Source organism: Ptychodera flava (genome assembly GCF_041260155.1).
Source record: "Ptychodera flava strain L36383 chromosome 3 unlocalized genomic scaffold, AS_Pfla_20210202 Scaffold_27__1_contigs__length_13241970_pilon, whole genome shotgun sequence".
In the NCBI taxonomy this organism is placed as follows: Eukaryota; Metazoa; Hemichordata; class Enteropneusta; family Ptychoderidae; genus Ptychodera; species Ptychodera flava.
The window spans coordinates 741,635-767,793 of NW_027248281.1; the positions used below are offsets into that span (position 1 = coordinate 741,635).

Consider the following 26,159-nt stretch of genomic DNA (forward strand, 5'->3'; position numbering starts at 1 on the left):
ATTGTAAGAAAGACGGCCATTTAATGTCAGATTGTTTCAAATTGAAAAGAAAACGTGAAGGTCAAAGTAGTCAAAGTGGATCTAAGCCCACCGGCTTTATTTCTTCATCAACTCAATTAGAGTCTAATAATGTGTGCAACACATTTTCTGAGGTTAAACCCCTCTCATCCCCAATTAATGAGGTCAAGGTCAATTCTTCTCAAGATAGCATTATGGGTATTTTCGAACCATTATTATGATGGTTTTTATTCATTGTTTTATATCATTTCTAGTGATTTCTCTTCCGCTACCCCTGTCAAAATTTTAAGAGATACCGGGGCTTCCCAGTCTCTTTTGTTGGCAGATACCCTGCCGTTTTCTGAAAAGTCATTTTCAGGTTCTAAAGTTCTTATTAAGGGGGTAGATTGTAATGACTACATTCCTGTTCCTCTCCATAATGTCTATTTGTCTTCGACTTTGTTTCTGGACCTGTGGCTTTAGGTATTAGGCCTTTTTTGCCTTTTGAAGGGATTCACCTTCTTCTTGGAAACGACCTTGCTGGGGACAAGGTCATTACTAATCCACTTGTGACTGATAATCCTAGTTTAGATCAGGATCCAGAGCCAATTGAACAAGAGATACCCGATTTATTCCTTCATGTGCCATTACTCGAGCCATGTCAAAGAAAACTTCCGAGAATCAAAATACTCTCAAAAATAATGTCACAGATGTTGACTTAAATGACACCTTTCTCAGTCAGGTGTTTGACACGGATCATTCCGTTATCCCTCGTGGATTTGAAACTTCCAGTAAAACTTCTGCTGACCAAAGTCAGACATTTTCTAGATCAAATCTCATTGCAGAACAACACAAAGACCCAGATATTTTGTCTTTGTTTGACAGGGTAGATGATGAAGGTAAAACTTCAGATAGCTCTGTTTCCTATTATACAAAATCTGGTATTCTCATGCGTAAATGGAGACCTCCAGATGTTTTGGTTGATGACGATTGGGCTATAAAACATCAAATTGTGGTTCCAAAGCCCTATCGTGCTGAAATATTGCGCCTGGCCCATGAAACGCCCTGGGCTGGTCACTTAGGAGTCAGGAAAACTTATCATAAAATTCTCAGTCACTTTTATTGGCCTAATCTCAGGCAGGATGTAGCACATTTCTGTAAAACTTGTCACACATGTCAAATGGTAGGAAAGCCAATCAGACCATTCCAAAGGCCCCTTTACAGCCAATTCCTGCATTTCAAGAACCATTTAGTAGGATACTAATAGACTGTGTTGGGCCCCTACCAAAAACAAGATCAGGAAATGAGTACATGCTGACAATAATGTGTACATCAACTCGGTTCCCAGAAGCCATACCACTGAGAATATAAAGACAAAGACTATAGTGAGAGCTTTAGTCAAATTTTTCACTTTATTTGGCCTCCCTAAATGTGTCCAGTCCGATCAAGGCTCCAACTTTATGTCTGGTATTTTTCAACAAGTAATGGATCAGCTAGGCATTAAACAGTATAGGTCATCCGCCTATCATCCAGAAAGTCAGGGTGCTCTTGAGCGATTTCATCAAACTTTGAAAAACATGATTAGGACCTACTGTTTTGACACAGAGAAGCAGTGGGATGAAGGAATTCATTTTTTGCTCTTTGCTGTTAGAGAGTCAATTCAGGAGTCTCTTGGTTTTAGCCCATTTGAGCTTGTATTTGGACATACAGTCCGTGGCCCACTTAAGCTCGTTAAAGAGAAATTCCTATCAGACGATGATGATTGTCTGAATATTTTGCAATATGTGTCAGATTTTCGTACAAAACTCTCTAAAGCATGTGAATTAGCCAGAGAAAATCTTGAGTCATCTCAGCAGTCAATGAAAACCAAATATGATAAAACACCTCAAAACGGAAGTTTGAACCAGGTCAAAAGTTCTTGTTCTACTTCCAATTCCTGGCAAACCACTCCATGCTCGTTACTTTGGGCCATACCTAATTGATAAGAAATTGAGTGATTTAAATTACATCATAATAACACCTGACAGGCGAAAACAAAAACAGCTATGTCACATAAATATGCTTAAGCCATATTTGGATAGGGATAATCCTACTATAACTCAGCCTGTCAGTGCAGTCAGTTCAAACCATTATGAAGAATAGTGATACTGAAACTGACTTGAGTGAAAATACTCTAAACTCAAAGCTGGGCTCGGTCAAGCTTCAGAACTCAGAAATCCTGGAGAAGCTGGAGTCTACAAAGTTGGCACACCTCCAGCCAGAACAACAACAACAGGTGAAAGAACTGCTCCACGAATATAAACACCTGTTTCAAGATGTTCCAACGAGGACAAACGTCATCTATCACGACGTTGATGTTGGGGACAGTAAGCCTGTAAAACAACATCCATACAGACTGAATCCAACAAAAGCAAATATCTCCAGGAAGAAGTCAAATACCTGCTGGACAATGACTTTATTGAACCCAGTAAAAGTAACTGGAGTTCGCCGTGCATACTTGTTCCCAAATCAGATCACAGTTATCGTATGTGCACGGACTTTAGGAAGGTCAACACTTTAACAAAGACAGACACTTTCCCAATCCCGAGGATTGATGACTGCATCGACCGAGTGGGAAAAGCCAAGTACGTGACGAAATTTGACCTACTGAAGGGATTTTGGCAAGTCCCTCTGACGGATCGTGCTCGTGAAATATCCGCCTTTGTTACACACAGACGGATTGTTCCAGTACAAGGTGATGCCATTCGGAATGAAGAACTCTCCGGCAACGTTCCAACGGATGATCAACGACGTCATATCCGGGCTAGACGGGTGTGCAGCTTACGTTGACGACGTCATCCTGTATAGTGACACCTGGGAGGAACACATCAAGCTCATGCGGAAGTTCTTTGAGAGACTGAGTAAAGCAATGTTGACTGTCAACCTTGCCAAATCTGAGTTTGGTTGGGCGAGGGTAACTTACCTCGGACATACTGTAGGACAGGGTGAGGTAAAACCTGTTGATGCCAAAATCAGTGCCATTTCAAGTTTTCCCATACCAAACTGCAAACGACAACTGATGCGCTTTCTCGGTATGGCTGGTTACTACAGAAAATTCTGTCCAAATTTCTCCACAATTACTGAGCCTTTGACTAACTTACTTAAAAGAAAGTAAAGTTTGTTTGGTCAGAGCAATGCCAACAGGCATTTGATACACTTAAAGCCATACTGCAAAGTGCCCCAGTGTTGTCTGCACCAGATTTCACTTTGCCATTCAAATTAGCTGTAGATGCTAGTGATACGGCTGCTGGTGCTGTTTTATTGCAAGAGGATAGTCATGGTGTAGATCATCCTGTTTGCTATTTTTCACGCAAATTTAACAAATCCCAGAGAAACTACTCTACAATTGAAAAAGAGTGTTTATCTTTGATATTAGCTTTACAGCATTTTGAAGTTTATGTTACTTCTTCAAATCAGCCAATAGTGGTTTATATTGATCACAACCCTCTTGTTTTTCTGCAGAAATTTAAAGGCAAAAATCAGAGATTGCTAAGATGGAGTTTAATGTTACAGGAGTTTAATCTTGACATTAGACATATCAAAGGCAGAGACAATTTAATTGCAGACTGTCTCTCTCGTATTTAGAACTTATTGTTGTTCACACTTTTAAGATTACATTTGTAAAAGAAAGATTTTTCATTGAAAAATTTCTTTTTTTGAAGAGGGGTGTGTTTATGTAGGTCATTTCCCCCACACTCATCATGACCTGAGTTCAATTAGTCTAGAACATTCTCAAGGTCACTGCCCTTGATGACCTCACAACCTTGAATTCAATTAGTCATGTTTGGAATGTTCTGGAAAGTTGATTAGTTGTGTAAGGGAGATAATTTTAGAACAGTAATTAGCATGTCAATAAAAGTTCTAGATTGTTCTTATATGCCTTTATAAAAGGGACGTGCACAGCTTCCAGTCAGACTTTTGGGATCGTGTCTCTTGTGTGTTACTAAACTCCAGCAGTAGTCATTCTCAAGACTTTTCAAGACCTTCACTGTCAACGCTGGATTTATACTGTGGACTTTGTGCAGCTTCAAGCCTGCAAGCCAAGGACTGTTCATTCATCCGACTGACTGTTACAACTCTGAGACTGGAGCTTTGCCGTCCCAGCTGAGATAAGTAGTCTGTACACTTTTAAAGCTTGTACTCTGTCCCTGACTTAGCAATTAGTTTTGTTTTCGTAATAAATTTGTTTAAACGAACTGCTGAGTTCACCTATTGTTCGTTTTCGTCTGGCAGGCGTAACAATATTAATAGATTAGCATTGAAATATAATGTTTTCAGAAGTTCAGCTTTTCAAGGCATTGGTGTTAGGTGAGGAGGAACGAGGACAAAGTCAATACCAAGTTATGTGTTTTGTCACGAAATTTACAAAATCAGAGTTCATTTCTTCAGATGCTATGTCCAAATTGAGACAGGTGAGATGACTTTTCTGTCTTTCGAACTTTATTTTGCATGCACTCTTTCTCTGAAATGTTGAAGCAAAGTTGATACATCTACATTTACTTTGATACATCTACATTTACTTTTGTCATCCCTCTTGACTGAAATATTAAATATTCTTCAATTGACAATAGTTTTGCCAAATGTGAGCTAAAATTGCAAAGATCCAATATGGCGGTGTTTTATTGATGAAATGGAGACTGTGTCATTGACAATGACTTTTTGAAAAAGAGCTCTTTTTCTAGAGCAACCACACTAAATTTGATAAAACTTTGTAAAGGTTCTCGTCAAACACAATTTGGATGGCACACAGTGACATATGTCAGTATTGCGTCAATTAATTGCCAATTTGCATATTTGATGAATTTTTAGTTCACATTTGGTTTACCAATGTCAGGTTATTGTATAGTTTGAAGTTGGTGGTGTCTGTATGTATGTATGTATGTATATATGTATGTATGTATGTATATATAATATGTCCGTCAACATCAAAAACTCACAAACCGCTGCACTTTTTAGCTTGGTATCTGGTGTGTGGATGCATCCTGGGCTTTTGTTCAAATTTTGCATTACCAAACGTTTGCAAGTTTGCATTACCAAAATTATGCAAATGAGCTTTAAAAATGTGAAAATGGTCAAAGATTAATAACTCAAGAACCACTCTTTTGATTGCTTTGAAAATTAGTGTGCAAGTGCAATTTTTAGCACGCTGACGTAGGTCAGCAGAGCTATAGTTGAGGTGTCGAATTCAGTAGAGTAGGCTGTCTGGATGGATGGATGTAGACTTGGGTGTCCGTAAACCGTTTAAATTGACAAACCGCTTAACATTTGGCATTGAAAGTTTGTGACAGTCTAACCTGGTACACAAAGATGGGGATTTGTTCAAATAAGGTTGATTGGAGGATTCCATGGAGAGTTATTGATTTTAGAATGATTATTTTCCGTATTTTTCTAGGGTTTTCAGATCACATGACTTAGTGTTTGATTTGGGGGGGAAGGTAACTGTGAACAGTCTCCATGCATAGCTTCATATAGTACACAGTTTCTCTAGTCCGATTGTCATGTAAATAAAAAGGTAATAAATCCCTTCGAAGTGTTTTTTAAAATGGACAAAACGCAAGAAAGTGAATCTCATCTTCTTGGACTGAAACACTTTGCTTTTCACAAAAGAGGCAAATTCTGTTCTGAACATCAATGCCTGTATGTCTTCCAGTTTCTATTATGAGACTGTGATTAGAACATCAGAATTTTGATAGTACAAATTTGTACTTAATGGGATGGACACATTTAAGATACATTTATGGTTCAAAATAGAACTTCGACATTGAATAAAATCTCAATTTGGGTGAATCATTAATTGAAGCATGTCATTCTTGTATGTAACAATCTTGTAACCTTTGACAAAATAAAGTTAAAAATACTTCACAATTACCCACTTGCTGCTCAAACCAAACATAAGCAAAAGCATATCTCATGAGCAGCTGTTTATCTTTGTAGCCCAATTTGTCTTGCCCGTTTTATCCAATTTCCGTAACATCTCATAGCATGCCAATGGATAACGAGCACTGTCCATTCTGACTAACCTTAACCAATATGAAACACATCTCTTCATGTATACACAACTCGGAGGGTATCTACCACATTCACCCAAAACAGCCTCATTATTTACAGGGCTCGAAATACTTTTTTTTAACCACCTGTCCACTGGACAAGTCAAAATAAAAAGTACCTGTCCCAGTGAGAAAAGTACCTGTCCAAAATGGCATAAGAAACTATGCCAGTTTCAATTCAATTCAACAAACTCATGCCTGTATCATATGCAAACTGGCGAAACAGCGGTGTCGAGATAGCTCTGAGAATCTCCCAATCTAAGAGATTTGAGACATGACCTTAGATAAATCAATATGTCTGCCTCTTGTAAACAGTGATTAGATATTATCAAATTTTCTTTTACTTTTTTCTGACAGGTAAATATCCAAATAATGATTTTCAAAATTGTAAAAAGTATATATAAATTTAAACTTATGAATATTTGCTGTAGTCAATAGGTTGAAATACTGGTTGCAGGCTGAAAAAACCTACCTGTCCGCTTGGACAAGTACTTTTCAAAACTACTTGTCCCAGGCCAACTTTCACTTGTCTGGGATAGGCAGACAGGTATTATTTCAAGCCCTGATTTACATTACTAGCAAGACCTAATAAAAATCCACGAAAACGGAAATGAACCCTTTCAATAATTGGAGAGTACTCAAATCCCCAGATTTCCGAGCCATAACAGAGTATAGGAAGAATACAACTATCAAAAAGCTTACAAGCATTCTGGGTAGACATACAATTTATTTTTGTGATAACGATTTGAATTTGTGTAAGAGCTCGTTTTGCTTTAGTAACTAACTCCGTTTTAGCAGGTGACCATGATAGTCGTGATGATATCAATAGTCCAAGATAGTTATAATGCTTAACACTAGTAATCTTACTTCCCATATAGACCCAGTTTTCATATTTCTTTAAAACGCCACCATTTCTGAAAACTGTAATTTTGTTTCGACAAGATTTACTCACATACACCACTGTTTACAAAACAACTCTAATTGATTGATTTTTCCCTGTAAAGATATTGGAAGATCAGCATTGTCTGTAACATCATCAGCATACATAAGTAATCCCAAATTAGGCAAATCTTTATTTACACATATCCCATCTCTATCAGATGCACTCATGTATACATACAATTCATTTATAAATAAATTGAACAATAAAGGGCTTAGCATACAGCCTTGCCTTGTACGTATTTTACATTCAAAGTAGTCTGTCAAACCTTCATTGCACATAACACAACATAACTTGTATATTTTCAGTTTGATGGGCGGTGGCCCTTTACCTGAATAAAAAGATTATTTGAACTTTGAAAAAAAAAAATATAGTACACGGTTGAGAATTGAATATAATCGAATTATACTTGAATATAATGTCTAGCCGCGATCGACAATGCGGACGTATACATGTTGATCACAGTTATGGGTGTTTCGATACATAACCAGTTACATACATAGACCCTTGTCATAAGGTTAGCGCCCTCCTGTGACCACTGTGAATTTGAAATCAAAGCGAGGCCACGCTTTGACTTCAAATTCAGTGGCCACAGGAGGGCGCTAGTCTGGTTCCCTGACCCATTTACCAGCGTAAAGTTGGCGTCATACTCATCCTCATCCTCAGCCTCAGGGGTCACGCGAAAATGAGGATGAGGATGACGCTACGGCGTCAGCTTCACCGGCGTCAGATCCGATCATTCCCGAATGCGTCTGATGGAATGATAAGTGTAAAAACGACTTTAAAAATGTGCTCCAAGTTTCATATCACTGTTAATGTTAATCAAAACACAGTGGGGTATGTATTTCATAATATTTAGTAACCTCTCCTCTTAATATCCGTTTCTCATGATGTAGTTATAACGCAACATCTCTTAGCCCTTAATTTCCTTAAAGTTCAAAGGTTGTATGTTTAATACGTTGATTTTTCAGGCCTCAAGTCATAGTTATACCAGTTAATTGTTTTATATATCCTCTGAGTAATAAGGGCTTTCATATCGTCTTCATGGTGGCGATTTTTACACATTTCGGACCACGCATATTTTTTTGGCACCAATTTTTGGAAAATCTTAACGCAAGAGTTGAGAGGATACCAACAAACACATCCACGGATCCATGGACTGAAAATTACGAACATTTCCAAAAAACTAGTCTATATGAGATATTCTAACGATAAAATATTACCTGCGAACCAGTTTTACGATTCAAAAGAAAGTTGAGAAAGAATGGAGTTGTTATTTTCTTAAGTTTTGGGCGAATTTTATCATTTATCCGTCATCGGGTAGCGCAACTTCGGCAATCTTCGGATACGACGCTGAAGCTGACGCTGAGTAGCGTCATTTTCAGCGTCAGCTAGAAAGGTCACCTGAGGCTGAGGATGAGGATGAGGATGACGCCAACTTTACGTTGGTGGTATACTGTTTATTAGTCTGGTTCCCTGACCCATTTTCCCCGGTAGAGGGCGTGGGGGAAAAATAGGGTCAGGTACCGGGTAGCCATCTTGAACTGAATTTTGTTCAAGATGGCGGAGGTTAGTCACCTGACAGAACATGCTACAACAAATATGGCTGCTACCATGAAAACGCTGGTCAAAATTCGACTTGATCAGAATTGTGTTCGAACACTGGTATCCGAACCAAAAACATGGGCACACGAGACGGGAAACATAAACTGAAAGGATTAATCCAGAAGTACGGGGAAATACAGGTGATTTAAGACTGGCTGTGATATCGCAGCAGTACTTGTGGCGTGTATCGAACGCGCTAGGGTCATTGAGGTCATCGCCGACTGTGGCGTGACCCCAATGACCCGAGCACGTTCGATACACGCCACAAGTACTGCTGCGATATCACAGCTAATTGAAAGCAAACTTTGTTGGAACAGTGAACAACGATTGATTTCGATGGATAGAATGGTGTCCGAATTTCGTGAAAAATGCCAGGCATCATGTCGACGTTCTAAAAGTATCAAGAGGTGTGCTAAATCACAGTGGCTAAATCTTTCTTTCTACCTCCACGGCTTTGTGGTACAAACAAGAAGTTGGTGTCAAGTGAGCCTGAAAGTGCCAAAACCCAAGGAAAATGAGAAAAAGTTAGTTATAAGTGTTACTTTTTTTCCAATCACAGCTTGTTTTATTTTAACCCAATAGCGTCCATGTTTACATTTGCCGTTACCTGACCCTACATTTCCCCACGCCCTCTACTGGGGAAAATGGGTCAGGGAACCAGACTGAGGAGGGGGCTGGACTTATGAAAAGAGTGTAAAGTGGACTGTTCATGCCAGAAGCACAGGTTCCCGTCAGAAATCGCACCCAAAAAAAGGAAGCAGGTCGTTGGCGCAAAGAGGCTAGTATGAATTCAATTGATGTAATCAAGGCCATCAATGCTGGTTTAGTGAATAATTGAGGCTTATTGTGAGGGAAATCAGCCTCCGAACTCGGTGATTGGTGACCATGGCTGCAGAAGGATATAAAACCGCTGGAAAGTGTGCAGAGGAGAGCCACACACCTGATTCCAGAAATTCGTCATTTTACATATATTAGGAAAGACTTGAATAGGAAGCTCAATCTGACAACTTCAAGTATAAGAAGACAGCGAGGGGACATGATTCAGATGTACAAAATAATGAACAATATTGATCATTGTAAGCTCAATTTTCAAGAACCGTACCACAGGGCAACGAGAGGCCATGCTTTCAAAATCCAAAAGACACATGCAAAACGTGATATTAGGAAGCACAATTTTTCATGTAGGATTGTGAACGAGTGGAACAGTCTACCAGACAGCATGGTTACATCTACATCGGTGAATGCCTTCAAAAATGCCATTGATGTACACTACCAAACCAGAGATGGACAGAGGGATGATCAGAATCCAAAATGGATTTCTAGTCCCGTTAACCGAACTGAACTGAACTGTATAACGGCCATTTCTTTGCCCAACTTCCTATTATTCCTATTATTCATACCATGCGGTGACCGTTATGTATCGAAACACTCGTGATGATGATGCACATTGTGTTTCTGGTGAAGGCTAAGGCGGGTTTGGCACCTGATTCAAGAATCTTTCAATATCATTATGAGACAGACAAAATTTTAAAAAGAACCAATACCCAGTGCTTAATATCATTGAGAACTGTTAAAAGCAACAAAAATATAGTTTCTCTCATTCTTTTGAATATATGATTGATTTTATGTTTTAGTGACAAATTAGCGGGCGGATTTTCTGAATATAAATCCAAATCTTGCATCAGCAAAATAATGTGAATGGCGTTGTAGTCACATTTCAAGAATCGAGATCAGAACTTGTCCAGACCAGGCCGGCTGTTGCTGCAAGTTCGAATCTCGGCTTGAACTTGTTGTAATTTTTTGTGAGATATTCTTCCATAAACCTTTGTTTAAATGCTTTGGAATTTAGAGTCAATGATCCTATAGTAAAACTAGCATTTTATTAGTTTGCCATTCATATTCCTAGAAATGTTTTCTCTCGCGTTTTGTCAACTATAACAACACCGCCACAATTTACTCATTATGCACACATATTTGGCGCTTCAGCTAAATGCAGATTTTTGGGGGGAGGGGGGATCAAAACCATTATTTCTTAAAACAATTGGTCCAGTTGCTTCAAAATTGGAGCACCCTATGTGTACTCCCATTAAATATGTAGAATTGTAAAGATGATGTGAATATTGTATCATTTGTCATTTCTCTGTCTACTCTTTAAATTACAGCCCCAAACCACCTATGAGCATCTTTTTAGTCCCCACGGACACCGTCCGGGGGGATTTATAGGTTTGGTCATGTCCGTGCGTGCGTGCGTGCGTCCGTCCGTCCGTTCACGCGGATATCTCAGAGATGCAAGAAGTGATTTCATTCAAACTTGGTACAAGGATTACTTCATATGTCATACAGATGCACGTCGATTTGTTTTCTGATACAATCCAATATGGCCGCCAGGCAGCCATTTTATTACGATTTTTTTCATATAGAGAGCCATAACTCAGACATGTTTCAACCGATTTTATTCAAAGTTGGTACAAGGACATTGACCAATGTCATAGATATGCACGTCAATTTGTTTTGTGATACGATCCAATATCGCCGCCGGGCGGCCATTTTATTACGATTTTTTCATGTACAGAGCCATAACTCAGAAATGTTTCAACCACTTTTATTATAGTTGGTACAAGGACATTGACCAATGTCATAGATATGCACGTCAATTTGTTTTGTGATACGATCCAATATCGCCGCCAGGCGTCCATTTTATTACGATTTCATGTACAGAGCCATAACTCAGACATATTTCAACTGATTTTATTCAACATTGGTACAAGGACATTGACCAATTTCATTGATATGCACGTCGATTTGTTTTGTGATACAATCCAATATGGCTGCCAGGCGGCCATTTTATGACAATTTTTTCGTAAACAGAGCCATAACTCAGACATGTTTTAACCAATTTTATTCAAAGTTTTTACAAACACATTGACCAGTGTCATAGATATGCATGTCACTTTGTTTTGTGATACGATCCAATATGGCTGCTTTGTGGTTATTTTGTTATGATTTTTTCATATACAGAGGCATAACTCAGGCATATGTCAACTGATTTTATTCAAAGTTGGTACAAGGACATTGACCTATGTCATACATATGTATGTTGATTTGTTATGTGATACGATCCAATATGGCTGCTATGCAGCCATTTTATTACGATGTTTTCATGTACAGAGCCATAACTCAGACATGTTTCAACCGATTTTATTCAAAGTTGGTACAAGGAGATTGACTAATGTCACACATATGCATGTCAATTTGTTATGTGATACGATCCAATATGGCTGCCTTGCGGCCATTTTGTTACGATTTTTGCATGTACAGAGCCATAATATACTCAAGCATATCTCAACTGATTTTATTCAAAGTTGGTACAAGGACATTAACCTATGTCATACATATGTATGTCAATTTGTTTCATGATATGATCCAATATGGCTGCATGGCAGCCATTTTGTTACAATGTTTTCATGTCCTTAGCCAAAACTTGGGCATGTCTCAACAAATTTTATTCATCGATTTTGTTCAAACTTAGTACAAGGACATTGACCTATGTCATACATATGCACATTGATTTGTTTAATGATACAATCCAATATGGCCGCCGTGTGGCCATTTTTTTTCAATTTTTTTCATGTCCGGAACCATAACTCAGACATGTGTCAAGCAAATTTATTCAAAGTTGGTACAAGGACATTGACTTATTTATACATATGTATGTCGATTGGTTTCACGAGATGGTCAAATATGGCCACATGGTTGCAATTTTGTTATGGTTGTTTCATGTCGAGAGCCATGACTCTGGCAAGTCTCAACTGATCTTATTCAAAGTTGGTACATGTACATTGACTTACGTCATACATATTGATGTTGATTTTTTAAACAGTAAGATCAAATATCGCTGCATGGTGGTGATTTTGTTACAATTTTCAAATGTACAGAGCCATAACTCAGACATATTTCCACCAGTATCATTCAAAGTTGATACAAGGACATTGACCTATTTCATACATATGCTCGTCAATTTGTTTCACGTCATGTAGCAGTAACATGTCAATTATTGAAGTTTCGTAAGTAGGCTGATATATCAAGAAATACGTACTGCATCAAATTCATGAAACTTTATACCGATGTTAACTGATGTTAAGCTCACATTGCTTTAACATTGAAAAAGACATTTATCAGATTCATTTTAATTAATTTGTAATTGCATAAGTAATGAACTTTCCTAATTAGGATGATATAGTCACAAATTAATACAACGTCAAATGTGATGAAACTTGATACAGATGTTGATCTCATAGTGTTGTAAATACTGCATCACACTTTATGAAATATGGTACCAGTGATAATCTGTCAAGTGTTAGAATTGTATGCAAAAATGTTTTGCAACATTCTGTTGATTAATTCCTAGTTGACTCATTTTATGAACTTTAGGATGGTGGCCTACATTGGTTTTATGTTTTCATCACCATGGAACTCATTCTTGGCCATTGAGCGCCATCTGTATCAAAGTATTTTTATCACAGACCTAATTAATGAAGAGGACTCTATCCTCTCTGAGGACATGTAATCAAAGTACCCATTAACAAGTGGGGACTGTGTCATCAATGATGACTTGTTGAAAATTCAATCTATATTACACATCAAAAGTCCACACCACTTAAGGGAGCCCTCAGTAATATCACCAAAATAATGTCAAAAATGAGAGACTTTGTCCATGTAATGTGCTTGCATTGCAAGTTTTACATGCCTTTGTGCTAAACTCCCACCAAATTAATACTCCTGAATACTGTCAGCGTGCTACGGCAACTTTGGCGCTATGTTTTCATGTCCTTCAATGGCCATAACTCAGGCATGTCTCAACTGATTTTATTCAAAGTTGGTACAAGGACATTGACCTATCTCACATTGATTTGTTTTACGATAAGATTCAATATGGATGCGTGGCGACCATTTTGTTGAGATTTTTTCATGTCCAGAACCATAGCTCAGACATGTACCAACCTATTTTATTACCAGGGGTTTCATTAAGTTTTGAAGTAGGGGGCCAGAATGAAAAAGTAGGCGGCTTGCAGCTGCCATGACCACAAAGCGGTCGTTGTGGGGGAGGGTGCGGGAGGGGGTGTTCCCCCTCCCGGCCGAAGGCTGGAAACCCTGAAAAAGGAGTTAAAATTCACTTTTTACAGCTCACAGTCACATGAATTTCTAGTATTTTCAGGAGAATTGTCAGCAGTGTTCCAGGGCAATTTGTGTTCATATCATAAAAGTCATTTTCCTGGGAGATTAGGCCTAAATATGATAATTCATAATTACAAATATTAAAATGTTGTAATGTTGACGATATTTTGAACAAAGAAAACTGAAGTCTTAGAACCTAAGACCCTCTATGCTTTTGGGAGGTAAACTATAATTCACAATTATTAATGATACAAATTTGATATTGTAGACGATGTTATAAGTGTTACATCTAGACAAGGGGTTAGGGAATTGCCCCTCTGTTGAAATGTTGGCACCCCAATTAATTTGTCAAGGCGGACCACTCCCCCAATGAAATGTAGAGGTACAAGTAGAACACATGAACTGGTGAAATCCCCCCGAAATTTTCTATTAAAGAGGGAAATCTCCCTTGTTGATGCCATCCTGGATGAAACACTGATATTTTAAGAACAGTAAATGAGAAAATTTTCATTAATGTATAATGTTATGCTTTAAAAATTAATGTAAGAACCCTGATGTTTGGTATGGCAATGTGTAGATGAAGAACTTTTATACCACTGGGGAGGTAAAAAGGATAATTTATTTAACAATAACAATAAAAAATGACAATCATTACCATATTTCGCAAATAGAAACAAAGACCCTCAGGGTTATTTGACTATATGGGTATGCAAAGTAAGAACCTTGATATAGGATATGAAAATTAGTATGTTCAGAAGCTCACATTTGGATTTAACCTGACAATCGCTTTTGAAGTGAATTTTAGAGGTCTGGTCGTATTTTAACCACTCTCTGGGTGACGTTTTTATTGGCGTCAATAGACCAAAAAGCAGTACATATAATACGTCCAGCGGGTTATATACCTTGACATTTAAGCTTATGCCTATCACGATGCAACACACGTCAGCTTACTAAATTTGAACTGTAATCGGGAAGTTTTTCATGAGAATAAAATCAGGTCATTTCGAAAACAGTTTAAATCCACGTAACTATCCTTCTCTTGTTTCTTGGTCCACTTCAAAACCGCAGATCGTACAGAGAACCTTGACCTTGCGATCTCTTCCGTCTTCATTTGTTCATCAACCACTTGAATTTAGCTAATGACAGCCGACAGGAGTAGTATGCACGTTTTTATTGGCGTATATAAAGGTCACCACATCGGGATCAGCAATTCAGGTAGCCATAGAATCGTCCGTTGCAATTCTGATATTTATTATGGCAGTATACGCAAGACCGTGCTGCATCGTAGTACAAGGCGATCGTAGTTGTCGCTCGTCTTCTAAATTTTGTTTCACATAAAAGCCGTTGCAAAGTTTGACTGTCAGTTTGTGAAACTTGTCCGTATCATTTCAGAAGGTAAAAAATATTTCAGCGATGAAAGACTTCAAATTTTCCGAAAAAGTAGCCGGCGAAATCGTGAGAGTAACCGGTCAATTTCGCCGGCTGCCGGCTCTTAATGAAACCCCTGTATTACGCTCCCATATATGCATATGTATATATGCAAATGGGAGGTATTCTTAAAGGTGGCAAAATGGCGTCTGTGTGTATGTATGTAAGTATGTATGTATGTCTGTTAGTCCGTCCACATCAAAAACTCCTAAACCGTAGCACCTACTGTCTTAGTATTTGGTGTACAGGTGCACCTAGGGGTGGAGATGTGAATTTGTTCAAATGAATATGTCAGTGCCAAAAATATGCAAATGAGGGGGGAAAAAAGGAAAAATCCTGCAAATGGCTAAAACTCAGTAAGCTTTGGTCAGATTTGGTTGAAACTTGGTATGCAGATTTCTTTAGGTATTCTTAATTATATGTGCAAAAATTGGGAAGAAATTTGCATGTTTGTATTTTTAGGGTATTTTTTCCGTTTTTAGTCAAAAAGTCTTGTTCTCTTAAATCGCTCGTCTGATTGCTATGAAACTTAATATTCATGTTCCTCAGAATGACCTCAGTCATGCTTGTACAAATTGTATTGATATTGTCATATTTGTAATTTTGGAGCAATTTTCCAAATTTTTGATAAAAAAATTTTTAATCCAAAAACTGCTGATTTGATAGCTTTGGTATTTTGTATACAGGTATCTAAGATTAATCTCAATATAATGTATTGAAGGTATGTTGAAACTGGCAATTTTTATTTTTATTTTTGGGGCAATTTTTGCCTTTTTTGGTCAAAACATTTTTATCCTTAAAACTTCTGATCTGGTAACTTTGATATCTAGTGTACAGGTTCCTAGGGTTTATGTTAATTAGATATAATTAAAATTAGGATGAAATCTGCAATTTTGTATTTTGGGGGGGGGGGGCAATTTTTCTCATTTTTGGTCAAAAAATTTGTTTGTCAAAATTTACCAGTCTGGTTGCTTTGATATTTAGTAAACCGGTCCTTAGGGTTTTTGTTAATAAGATATATTGAAATTAAGTTGAAATCCGGAATTTTGAATTTTTGGGGCAACTTTGCGAAACTTTCAGTTTTACTGGGAAATCTTTCATTTTGTATTCTTAAGATTTTTTTTGGTAATTTTATACCTACTGGAACTAAGAGTATATAATGTGGTGATTTAGTAAGCACTTGATGTGGTAAACTGTATTTGGTGTTGAAATGCGGTAAAAAAATCCTGGCAGATTTTGAAAAAATTCCAAACAAATGCCAATAAAAAATTCAGCCAGAGAAGGTTTGACAAAAGAAAAGGTGGGAGAGTGGGGAAAAAAGAATGTACAATGGATCGGATAAAAAAGATAATGTACCTCATCGATCTTCCAGACACCATCCCTTATCAAATGGTCCACCCCGATGTATTTTTGTGCACAATTAACCATGCAGTGTATTTTAGTTTAAGATGTCAAGTTAGGTAAGGATTTGAAAGGAATAGTCAAGTTCACCACAGTTTAACTTTATCTCTTGTGTCATCATCCTTGTGTAATGGTTAAGTTTGTAAGTTGTTCCAGATGTGGATGTACCAGCTGTTCTGGAAGAAAACAATGTTTACTTTTTCCTGTAGGGTTTCTGAGTTGATGATTTTATGTTGAAATTTCTCCATGTATCTGGTCTATGGGCAAAGTGTAAACATTGGTTGCATGTTATGTATTTCAGTCTATGTCAAATATTGTAAATGAAAAATCAAGAACAGTTTACTGTGTGCTTGTAAAAGATAACATATTTGTCAATACATAAACTGCCTTGCAGATTGATTGTCTTAAATATTATCACAGAAGTAGAAAAGGAAAAGAAACTAATCAAATTGCTGTAACATATTCACTCTCAGTGCCTGTATAGGCCTATACTTAACTATTTTATCATTATATTCAGCTGTTTGTTATATCTTTATCCATGGGCCAAGGCACACTTGGGGTCAATGTCATCACTCTGTGCCAGTCTGTGTATGTCAGTCTGTTTGTATATGTATGTCCATGTTTCATACAATTGTTGACTTGTTTTGATAACTATATGGGAGCGAACAGTGATGTTGTCACTATTTTTCAAAGTTGGTACAGTACAAGGACATTGACGAGATCATCCAATGTGGCAACATTTTTTGCTCACGTGTTAACACACGTGAGCATATGTCGCAGCGATGTCTGTCTGTCTGTCTGTCTGTCTGTCTGTCTGTGTGTCCGTGTGTCTGTCTGTCTGTCTGTCTGTCTGTCTGTCTGTCTGTCTGTTGGTCCGATATCTCAAAAACGGCTTATCAGATCAGAATCAAATCTGGTACATAGATTCAGTTAGCAAATGGCAAGAACTGATTAGTTTTTGGTAGGTGTGGCTTGCATACTTTTTGCTTATTTGCATGATTAATAATTTTAGAAAAAACGGATATTCATTAAAAACGACTGCACACAATTTGATGAGATTTGCTACAAATGTTGATCACACCAAGATATATCAGCAGTGGGAATCATTAAGGGGTGACATGAAAGAGAGTTGCTAATATGCATATTTAATGAACTTTCCTAATTAGCGATATATGTCTGATTTGACTTGATCAAAATCGACCAAACTTGGTATGTACATTAAAGATACTATGATTTAACATTATTGAAAGTCATTAAGCGTTTTAACTGCAGCCAATTCCTAATTTACATATTTAATGAACTTTGCTAATTAGAGATATATATTTAAATTGACTGGACCAAAGTTGAAACTTGCTGCATGTATTGAAGCTACTATGATACAACATTTTTGAAAGTCATTAAACATTTTTACGTCTGCCAATTCCGAATTTGCATATATATATATATATATATATATATATATATATATATATATATATATATATATATATATATTAGATGAGATACATCATGAGATGATACATTTCTCTTCTCACTGCAAAGGCTACATACAGTAGAAATTATGTTTAAGTAAACTAAACATTTGTAAAAACACATTCAGAGACACATAAACATTTTTCAAGAACAGACAAATCATCATTATGTAATTTGGGAAAATTGAACTCAGACCAAAATAAAAATGAAAAAGTAAAATATTGATGAAAATGTTACATCCTCATCTATATATACTGTTTTGTCGTTGATTTTGCAAAACCTGTATTCCACTTTATGATCAACATCCCCAATAGGGATACGATTTCAATAAAGGCTTACTTCACTTTACTTTACGTGCTCTTACCCGAGTTATTAAAACCCAGATACAGAAAGGTGATGAGCCTATAATAGATCATTACAGTTAGTAAAATTACTTTTCCGATCAGAAAAACAATTAAAAGGTGTTACAACAATGGGACATTGAAGTTCCCGCGACAGCATCTTAGGAAAATGGCACATTTTGCCAGTACCTTCATGAATCTGTGTCTCTCCGTACCCCCTTTACCAAAATAGAATAGTCCCACTCCGCACATCCGCCATTGTTATTCTCACTCAAGGCCACGATGCGACGTTGGTTTTCCTTCTCTAAATTTGCAATTTCATTTGTTTGACGCTATTATCCTTTCATCAGTGAAGTTTTTTACCGGTGACTATTACAACTTTCACTGCTATGTCGTTGTTTTCACATGATGTAGACCGTTTGATATTGCAATGTCGACTTGCTTTTATGTGCAGTCAATGCACATGCCAGTTAGTTTACAGTTCACACAATGCTGTTGATCGACAGCATACACGTTTTTGTTTCACTTTTTTCAAGTTTTGATTAATGTGGAAATTTCACTGAAATGTTGCTGATCCAGGGAATGTGTAATCAGTTTGATTTGATTCTGCGATATGAAATACTGTGTCAATAAAGTTCGGAATCCTCGCTGAGTTTTGCTGCTTTTAGCTATGGTTGTCTATCTCAGTATCAACGTGATCGGAATGCAAGTTCATGGAGATCGCGAGAATGTAATTGTAAATGTTTTCTGTATTTTATCTTCCTTTACAATTTCAAGTAAGTACTTTAAATAAAGAGTTTTCTATGTTGTCTTTAGCATATCAGTGGAAAAGCATTAAGAGTTGGACTGTTTAGTTTTATCAATTTCGACTATAGAAATCAGCTGTCGCCACGCTATTGAGATCGTTGGCGATTGCCGATGGGTTTTTGTTTGCCACAAACAAGTTTTAGTCACATTTTGCGACTGTGGCGCCCTCTACCGCGAACCCTGATATTAAACAGAAGTAGAGTATATGTAATTATCCGAAATGGTCCTGGAATATGCCCAGCAGTCGAAAAATAGTACCCCATCCCAGCTACAACAGGGAAACACCTACTAAGGGCCTTGTCACCTTACCCTACATGTATGTGGGGGAAGTTACAGAAGCACTGAGTCGAAAATTCCGCATGATGGGGATCTCTGTTCACGTGACCCCAAGTAACACCATCAGAAGTACATTGGTGGCTCCCAAGGACAGAACCAATTTTTAGGATCAATCTTGAGTGGTGTAGAAAGTGCAATGTGAAGAGTGCGCTGCCCACTACATAGGTGAAACTGAGAGATGGCTGCGCAAATGGATTCATGAACACAAGAGGGATTCATCACCAGTGGGTCTCCATATGAGAGCGACCAAGCACATGTTTGATAATGTTTCAATTCTGGACCAGGAATCAAATTGGTTTTGGCATGGAGTCAAGGAAGCAATACACATCGCCAGCTCTAATCCTGAATTGAATCATGATCATGGCCCCTATGCCTTACCATCAGTATACAGTAGCCTAATTCAGTCACTGATTTACATGTGATCACTGAACCATGTGACTGATGCCAATTGTCAGCCAGTGTCATTCATGCTGATGAAGGGTTAACGGACGGACCCGAAAGCTACAGATTGTAGTAATTTTTTTTTGTTGAGTGCAACGGTTAAAAACTACATTATGATATATTTTCACTGTTACCCAACTACTTACACCTATGCGTAAGCAAGACCTTTGCTGGATTGCATGACCTTCGTTGGTATATTCACATACATGTAAAACAGGTGAGCGAATAAGACAAATGACAATCCGAAACGTCATTATTATTATGGTCAAAATTTTGTTTGTTTGCAGTCAGTTCATTAGCATTGCACTTAGGTACAAGTGCTGTTGTACGAAAAACATACAAATGAATGCATTGAAAATTTGTATCTTTTGCCAACATGTCATCATTCACGGCCGGTCCCATACAGTACAGTGTTTTCATGTCATCTACGCTGTTGACAGTGCATCATGATGATAGAACCGCTTTACAACAAGTTTTCTGTTGATGAACTTAAGTATGTAGGTGGTGAATTACATCATTTACAGCCACAAAAATCCAACTGTACTAAAAAAATACTCGCGACAGACAAGGTTCACATATTATATTTAGCGACGAAGTTACGTAACTGAGGAAGCTTATAGAGTTGGGAGAAGCAAAGTTGACGTCACTTCCGTCAACAACTTCCATAAAACTATTTTGTCACACCACGTGATCAGTGTTATCTAACGAATTCAGCATACCATTCATGCTGCACACTCACCTATCAACGAAAATAGTATCGTATTGGATTGACATTATAATTGAACTTAGAGCGTACGTGTGAGTGTATTGGCTTACATGAAAATGCAATAGACAATGATGCATTTACGTTAGAACGTCCATGCTCGATCAAATTGTTTTTGTTCTGTCGGTGTAAATTACGAGATTGGTGGATGTGGATGGACATCTTGCGTGCGTTTGGTCTTTGTCTGACATGCATGTCGTTTCGATCTCCTTTTTACTGTGCAGGGGAGAATGAATTACGTTCCTCATGGGTTTAAAAATAAATATGTAAAAAAAAAAATACGAAGTTTTGAGTGGATTTACGATTTCGTTTGCAAAATTACGAGCGAAAATTTCAGCTTCCCATTTCATCGGCGCGACACTGCAAGAAACCTCAGTCTCCTACAACCTCCATGATCACATGTTGTACTAGCCCTGCGTACGATGCTGTGTGTTCCGCTACAGCTAATCGCCCCGCTCACCACAGCCCTGCAAAGACCCGTACGTAGGGTCGGTGACTTCAAATCCATTTTGGGACTTGACGTAAAAAGCCAAATTGCTGCCGAAATTCAGCATTCTTGGGCCCAAGTCGTATCCCAGCCTACCTCAGCTACTCGATAGCTTCCAAAAATGCCAGTCTTTTATTCACTTCTCGTAAATAACCGTCGATGTCGGCAACTCTCTTGCTAGCCCTGCGTACGATGGTGTGTGTTTTCGTAGTGTTTTTTCTCATTTAATTTGGCAAATTATCAGCAAAAACTCAATAATTCAAGGTAACCCTTTCTTCTCAATCGCTTCCAGGAGTTTCAAAGTCATACCAACGAAAATGAGTGAAGAATTTCGGTGCAAAAATCGTGCATCGGCAAGTATTCATACAGAAATAGCCCATGATTCGAGCTTGGTTTTCGTGTTTTTCGTTTGAATTTTGGCCAAATAGTCGCTTTTTAGCGGGTTTTAATTTTTTTAAAGCATATAAAAACATTAAAATGACTTTCATTAACAAACAAAATAAAAAAATTAGAAATTCAATTATTTATCTACAAAATAAAAATATATTTGGCAAGTGAATCATGCAGCTAAAAAGTGATCAATCAATGTTTTGGACGAGTACGTAGTGTGAGTGATTTTCGTGGGGATTCCCCGACCGTTGGTTCATTGCTGTGGCGCTCGAATACGCACTACGCAGTCAGTTTCTGTGAAACTGGATGAAATTTTCTTTCAGGCGAGGCGCTTCAAGTTACTCTTGAGAAAAGTTACTTATTTATCAGTTGTAGTTTTACTGTTTCATGACACATGTTTTTGATTCAATCACTTGTTGACCTGAAAAACAACGATGTTTAGTACTCTTTTTCAACAGACTTTTTATAGTAAGTAGCCGCGGTAACAGCTGTCAAAATACTATGGTTTTCAAAGTACATTTTGAGTTAACTTTGTCGATGAACATTCTGAACCATCGTGTAATGTTATGCTTGTCATAGTATCTGCAATTGGAGAATTACTTCACATAGAATAATTTGTAAATGTAAATCAGTGCTGTTGAAGATTATTTACTACCCTTTTCAGAATTAGAGCGCGAAGCCACTGCAGTGAACTGCAATAAAACTGCTCACACTAATTAGTTTCAGCTGTAGCCAGCTGGCAAAGTCGACAACATTGTATGTCCCATGCCGACAGTTTGTCTGGGGAAGTTGAAATAAAAAGATTTGTACATGGACCAGTGCATGGTAATGTTACATTGTATATTAATCTTGAACACAGGGTGCCAATCGTGAACTCTCATTTACAACTCGAGCCTCAGACAGAGCTAGTTTTGCCTTTGTACAAGCAGACTTTTTGGTCTTTATCAAGTAGCCTTGTTCAACACCAAAGTGGCCACGGCTACAGCTGAAACTAATTAGTGTAAGCAGTTTTATTGCAGTTCACTGCAGTGGCTTCGCGCTCTAATTCTGAAAAGGGTTGTAATTGTCAGGGTGTTGCCAAATCTTGTGTGTATGTAAGTATGTCCGTTCTGAGATGAGCTGTATTGGCATCGCCATCCAAAGGAATTTGTTAATAACTGACAATTTAATTAATACAATCAATTTTGAAATTTACTCAAAACTTTTGAGACTGAATTTGTAAATTTACCAAGAATTTTCGGAAGCTAGAGGGGAAACAGACATAACAGTGTGATGGGCGGACCAGAAAGTCCATGGAAATCAAGCAGGTTGTTCTTACATGAACATTGCTGTTTGGTGTGTTGATTTGTAACACGTACACTATGCTAACATGTTTCAACACCCAAGGAAACATTTGCAACTTTATAGTCAATGCGACATATTAATAAAATTATTTTAATTTTGTATCGGAATATCACAAAACAATGTTGTGATCATCGCAGTCCAGCTGTTATGAGTAAGCATGTGTACTTGGCTGGACCGATCAAGTTTCTGCAAAAAATCATTTCACTGTCATTGACAAGCTAAAGTGACGTCTTTAATAAATGTGTCCAGTCAATATCCAAAGAAAATCAAGGCCATCAATGACACGAAGAAAGTTTGTCAGTCCCCACGGACGAAGTCTGGGGGGACTTATAGATTGGGTCATGTCCGTCTGTCCGTGCGTGCGTGCGTACGTCCGTCCGTTCACACAGACATCAGACTGAGACATGCCCTGGTCAATTTCTTTCAAACTTTGCACAAGGATAGTACCCTACCCCATACAGATGCAAGTCGATTTGTTTCACAATGCGATCAACTTTGGCCGTGTTAGACTTGGAGGACTTTTTAGTTTACACCTCCATAGACTCCCAGGTATAAGGCACTCCTCCATAGACTCCCATGTAAAGGCAGTTCTCCATAGACTCCCATGTATAAGTCAGTTCTCCGTAGACGCCCATGTATAAGGCCAAGAAAAATAAAAATTTAGTTTCTCATCGTATTCTAGTGCAAAAAGGATGCAGTGACACAGTTTTTAGTCCCCACGGATGAAGTCCAGGGGGCTTATAGATTGGGTCATGGTGTCCGGGTCATTGTGTCCGTTGGTCCATCCGTTCGTCCATCCTTTCACACAGATATCTCAGACATTTTGACAAAATGTCACGTGACATTGGTGACCTTTGTCCTCAAATATACGTATTTGTCCATAACTCAGTAACCACAAGTGCTACACCCTTCATATATGGTATGATGGGATGACGCCACATATTATACCTCATTAATTATGCACATATCTAATTTTGAGCAAGCCAATAGAGCTAGAGGTCTGATTTTTGGTACATAGGGATAACTTAGCAATACAATTTTTTTTTGACATGTCACGTGACCTCAATGACCTTTGACCTCAAATATACATATTTGTCCATAACTCAGTAACCACAAGTGCCACACCTTTCATATCTGGTATGATGGGAGACCTTATGATGCCACATACTGTACCTCATTAATTATGTGCATATCTAATTCTGAGCAAGCTAATAGAGCTGGATGTCTGATTTTTCGTATATAGGGATAACCATAGGATAGAAATTTTTTAACAAAATTGCATGTGGACTTGATTTTTTACCTAAAATATACGTTTATGTCAATAAATAAGTCCCAAAAGTGCTATGTCCTTTATTAGTCCCCACGGACACCGTCCTGGGGGGACTTATAGGTTTGGTCATGTCCGTGCGTGTGTGCGTGCGTCCGTGCGTGCGTGCGTGCGTCCGTCCGTCCGTCCGTTCACGCAGATATCTCAGAGATGCCTGAAGCGATTTCATTCAAACTTGGTACAAGGATTACTTCATATGTCATACAGATGCACGTCGTTTTGTTTTGTGATACGATCCAATATGGCTGCCAGGCGGCCATTTTATTACGATTTTTTTCATGTACAGAGCCATAATTCAGGCATGTTTCAACTGATTTTATTCAAAGTTGGTACAAGGACATTGACCAGTGTCATAGATATGCACGTCGATTCTTTTTGTGATACGATCCAATATGGCCGCCGTGCGGCCATTTTGTTACGATTTTTTCATGTACAGAGCCATAACTCAGGCATATCTCAACCAATTTCATTCAAAATTGGTACAAGGACATTGACCTATGTCATACATATGCACATCAATTTGTTTTGTGATACGATCCAATATGGCCGCCATGCGGCCATTTTATTACGATTTTTTCATGTACAGAGCCATAACTCAGGCATGTTTTACAGATTTTATTCAAAGTTGGTACAAGGATATTGACCAATGTCATAGCTATGCACATTAATTTGTTTTGTGATACGATCCAATATGGCCACCAGGCGGCCATTTTGTTACGATTGTTTCATGTACAGAGCCATAACTCAGGCATATCTCAACCAATTTCATTCACAATTGGTACAAGGACATTGACTTATGTCATACATATGCACGTCAATTTGTTTTGTGATACGATCCAATATGGCCGCCAGGCGGCCATTTTATTACGATTTTTTCATGTACAGAGCCATAACTCAGGCATGTTTCTACAGATTTTATTCAAAGTTGGTACAAGGACATTGACCAATGTCATAGCTATGCACATCAATTTGTTTTGTGATACGATCCAATATGGCCGCCATGTGGCCATTTTGTTACGATTGTTACATGTACAGAGCCATAACTCAGGCATATCTCAACCAATTTCATTCAAAATTGGTACAAGGACATTGACCTATGTCATACATATGCACATTGATTTGTTTTGTGATACGATCAAATATGGCCGCCAGCAGGCGGCCATTTTATTACGATTTTTTCATGTACAGAGTCATAACTCAGGCATGTTTCTACAGATTTTATTCAAAGTTGGTACAAGGACATTGACCAATGTCATAGCTATACACATCAATTTGTTTTGTGATACGATCCAATATGGCCGCCATGCGGCCATTTTGTTACGATTTTTTCATGTACAGAGCCATAACTCAGGCATATCTCAACCAATTTATTCAAACTTGGTACAAGGACATTGACCTATGTCATACATATGCACATTGATTTGTTTTGTGATTCGATCCAATATGGCCACCATGTGGCCATTTTATTACGATTTTTCCATGTCCTGAACTACAACTCACACATGTATCAAGCGAATTTATTCAAAAGTATTTTTATCACAGACCTAATGAAGAGGACTCTATCCTCTCTGAGGACCTGTAATCAAAGCACCCATTAACAAGTGGGGACTGTGTCATCAACGATGACTTGTATTTAGTAGGATGGGAGACCTTATGACAACACACACTTTACCTCATTTATTATGCACATATCTAATTCTGGGCAAGCGAATAGAGGTAGAGGTCTGATTTTTGGCATATAGGGATTTATTAGCAATACATTTTTTTTTTCAAAATGTCACGTGACCTCAATGACCTTTGACCTTGATTATACATATA

The 26,159-nt window shown here is 37.9% G+C and overlaps 1 protein-coding gene across 1 annotated transcript in view; it reads left to right on the forward strand.

Moving 5' to 3' along the window:
• Positions 1–26,159, forward strand: part of LOC139126529 (out at first protein-like) — a 72,726-nt gene that overhangs the window by 38,830 nt on the left and 7,737 nt on the right. Inside the window, exon 2 of the mRNA XM_070692585.1 lies at positions 4,318–4,448. Within this exon, the coding sequence (XP_070548686.1) occupies positions 4,318–4,448 (131 nt within the window). The remainder of the gene's footprint in view (positions 1–4,317; positions 4,449–26,159) is intronic.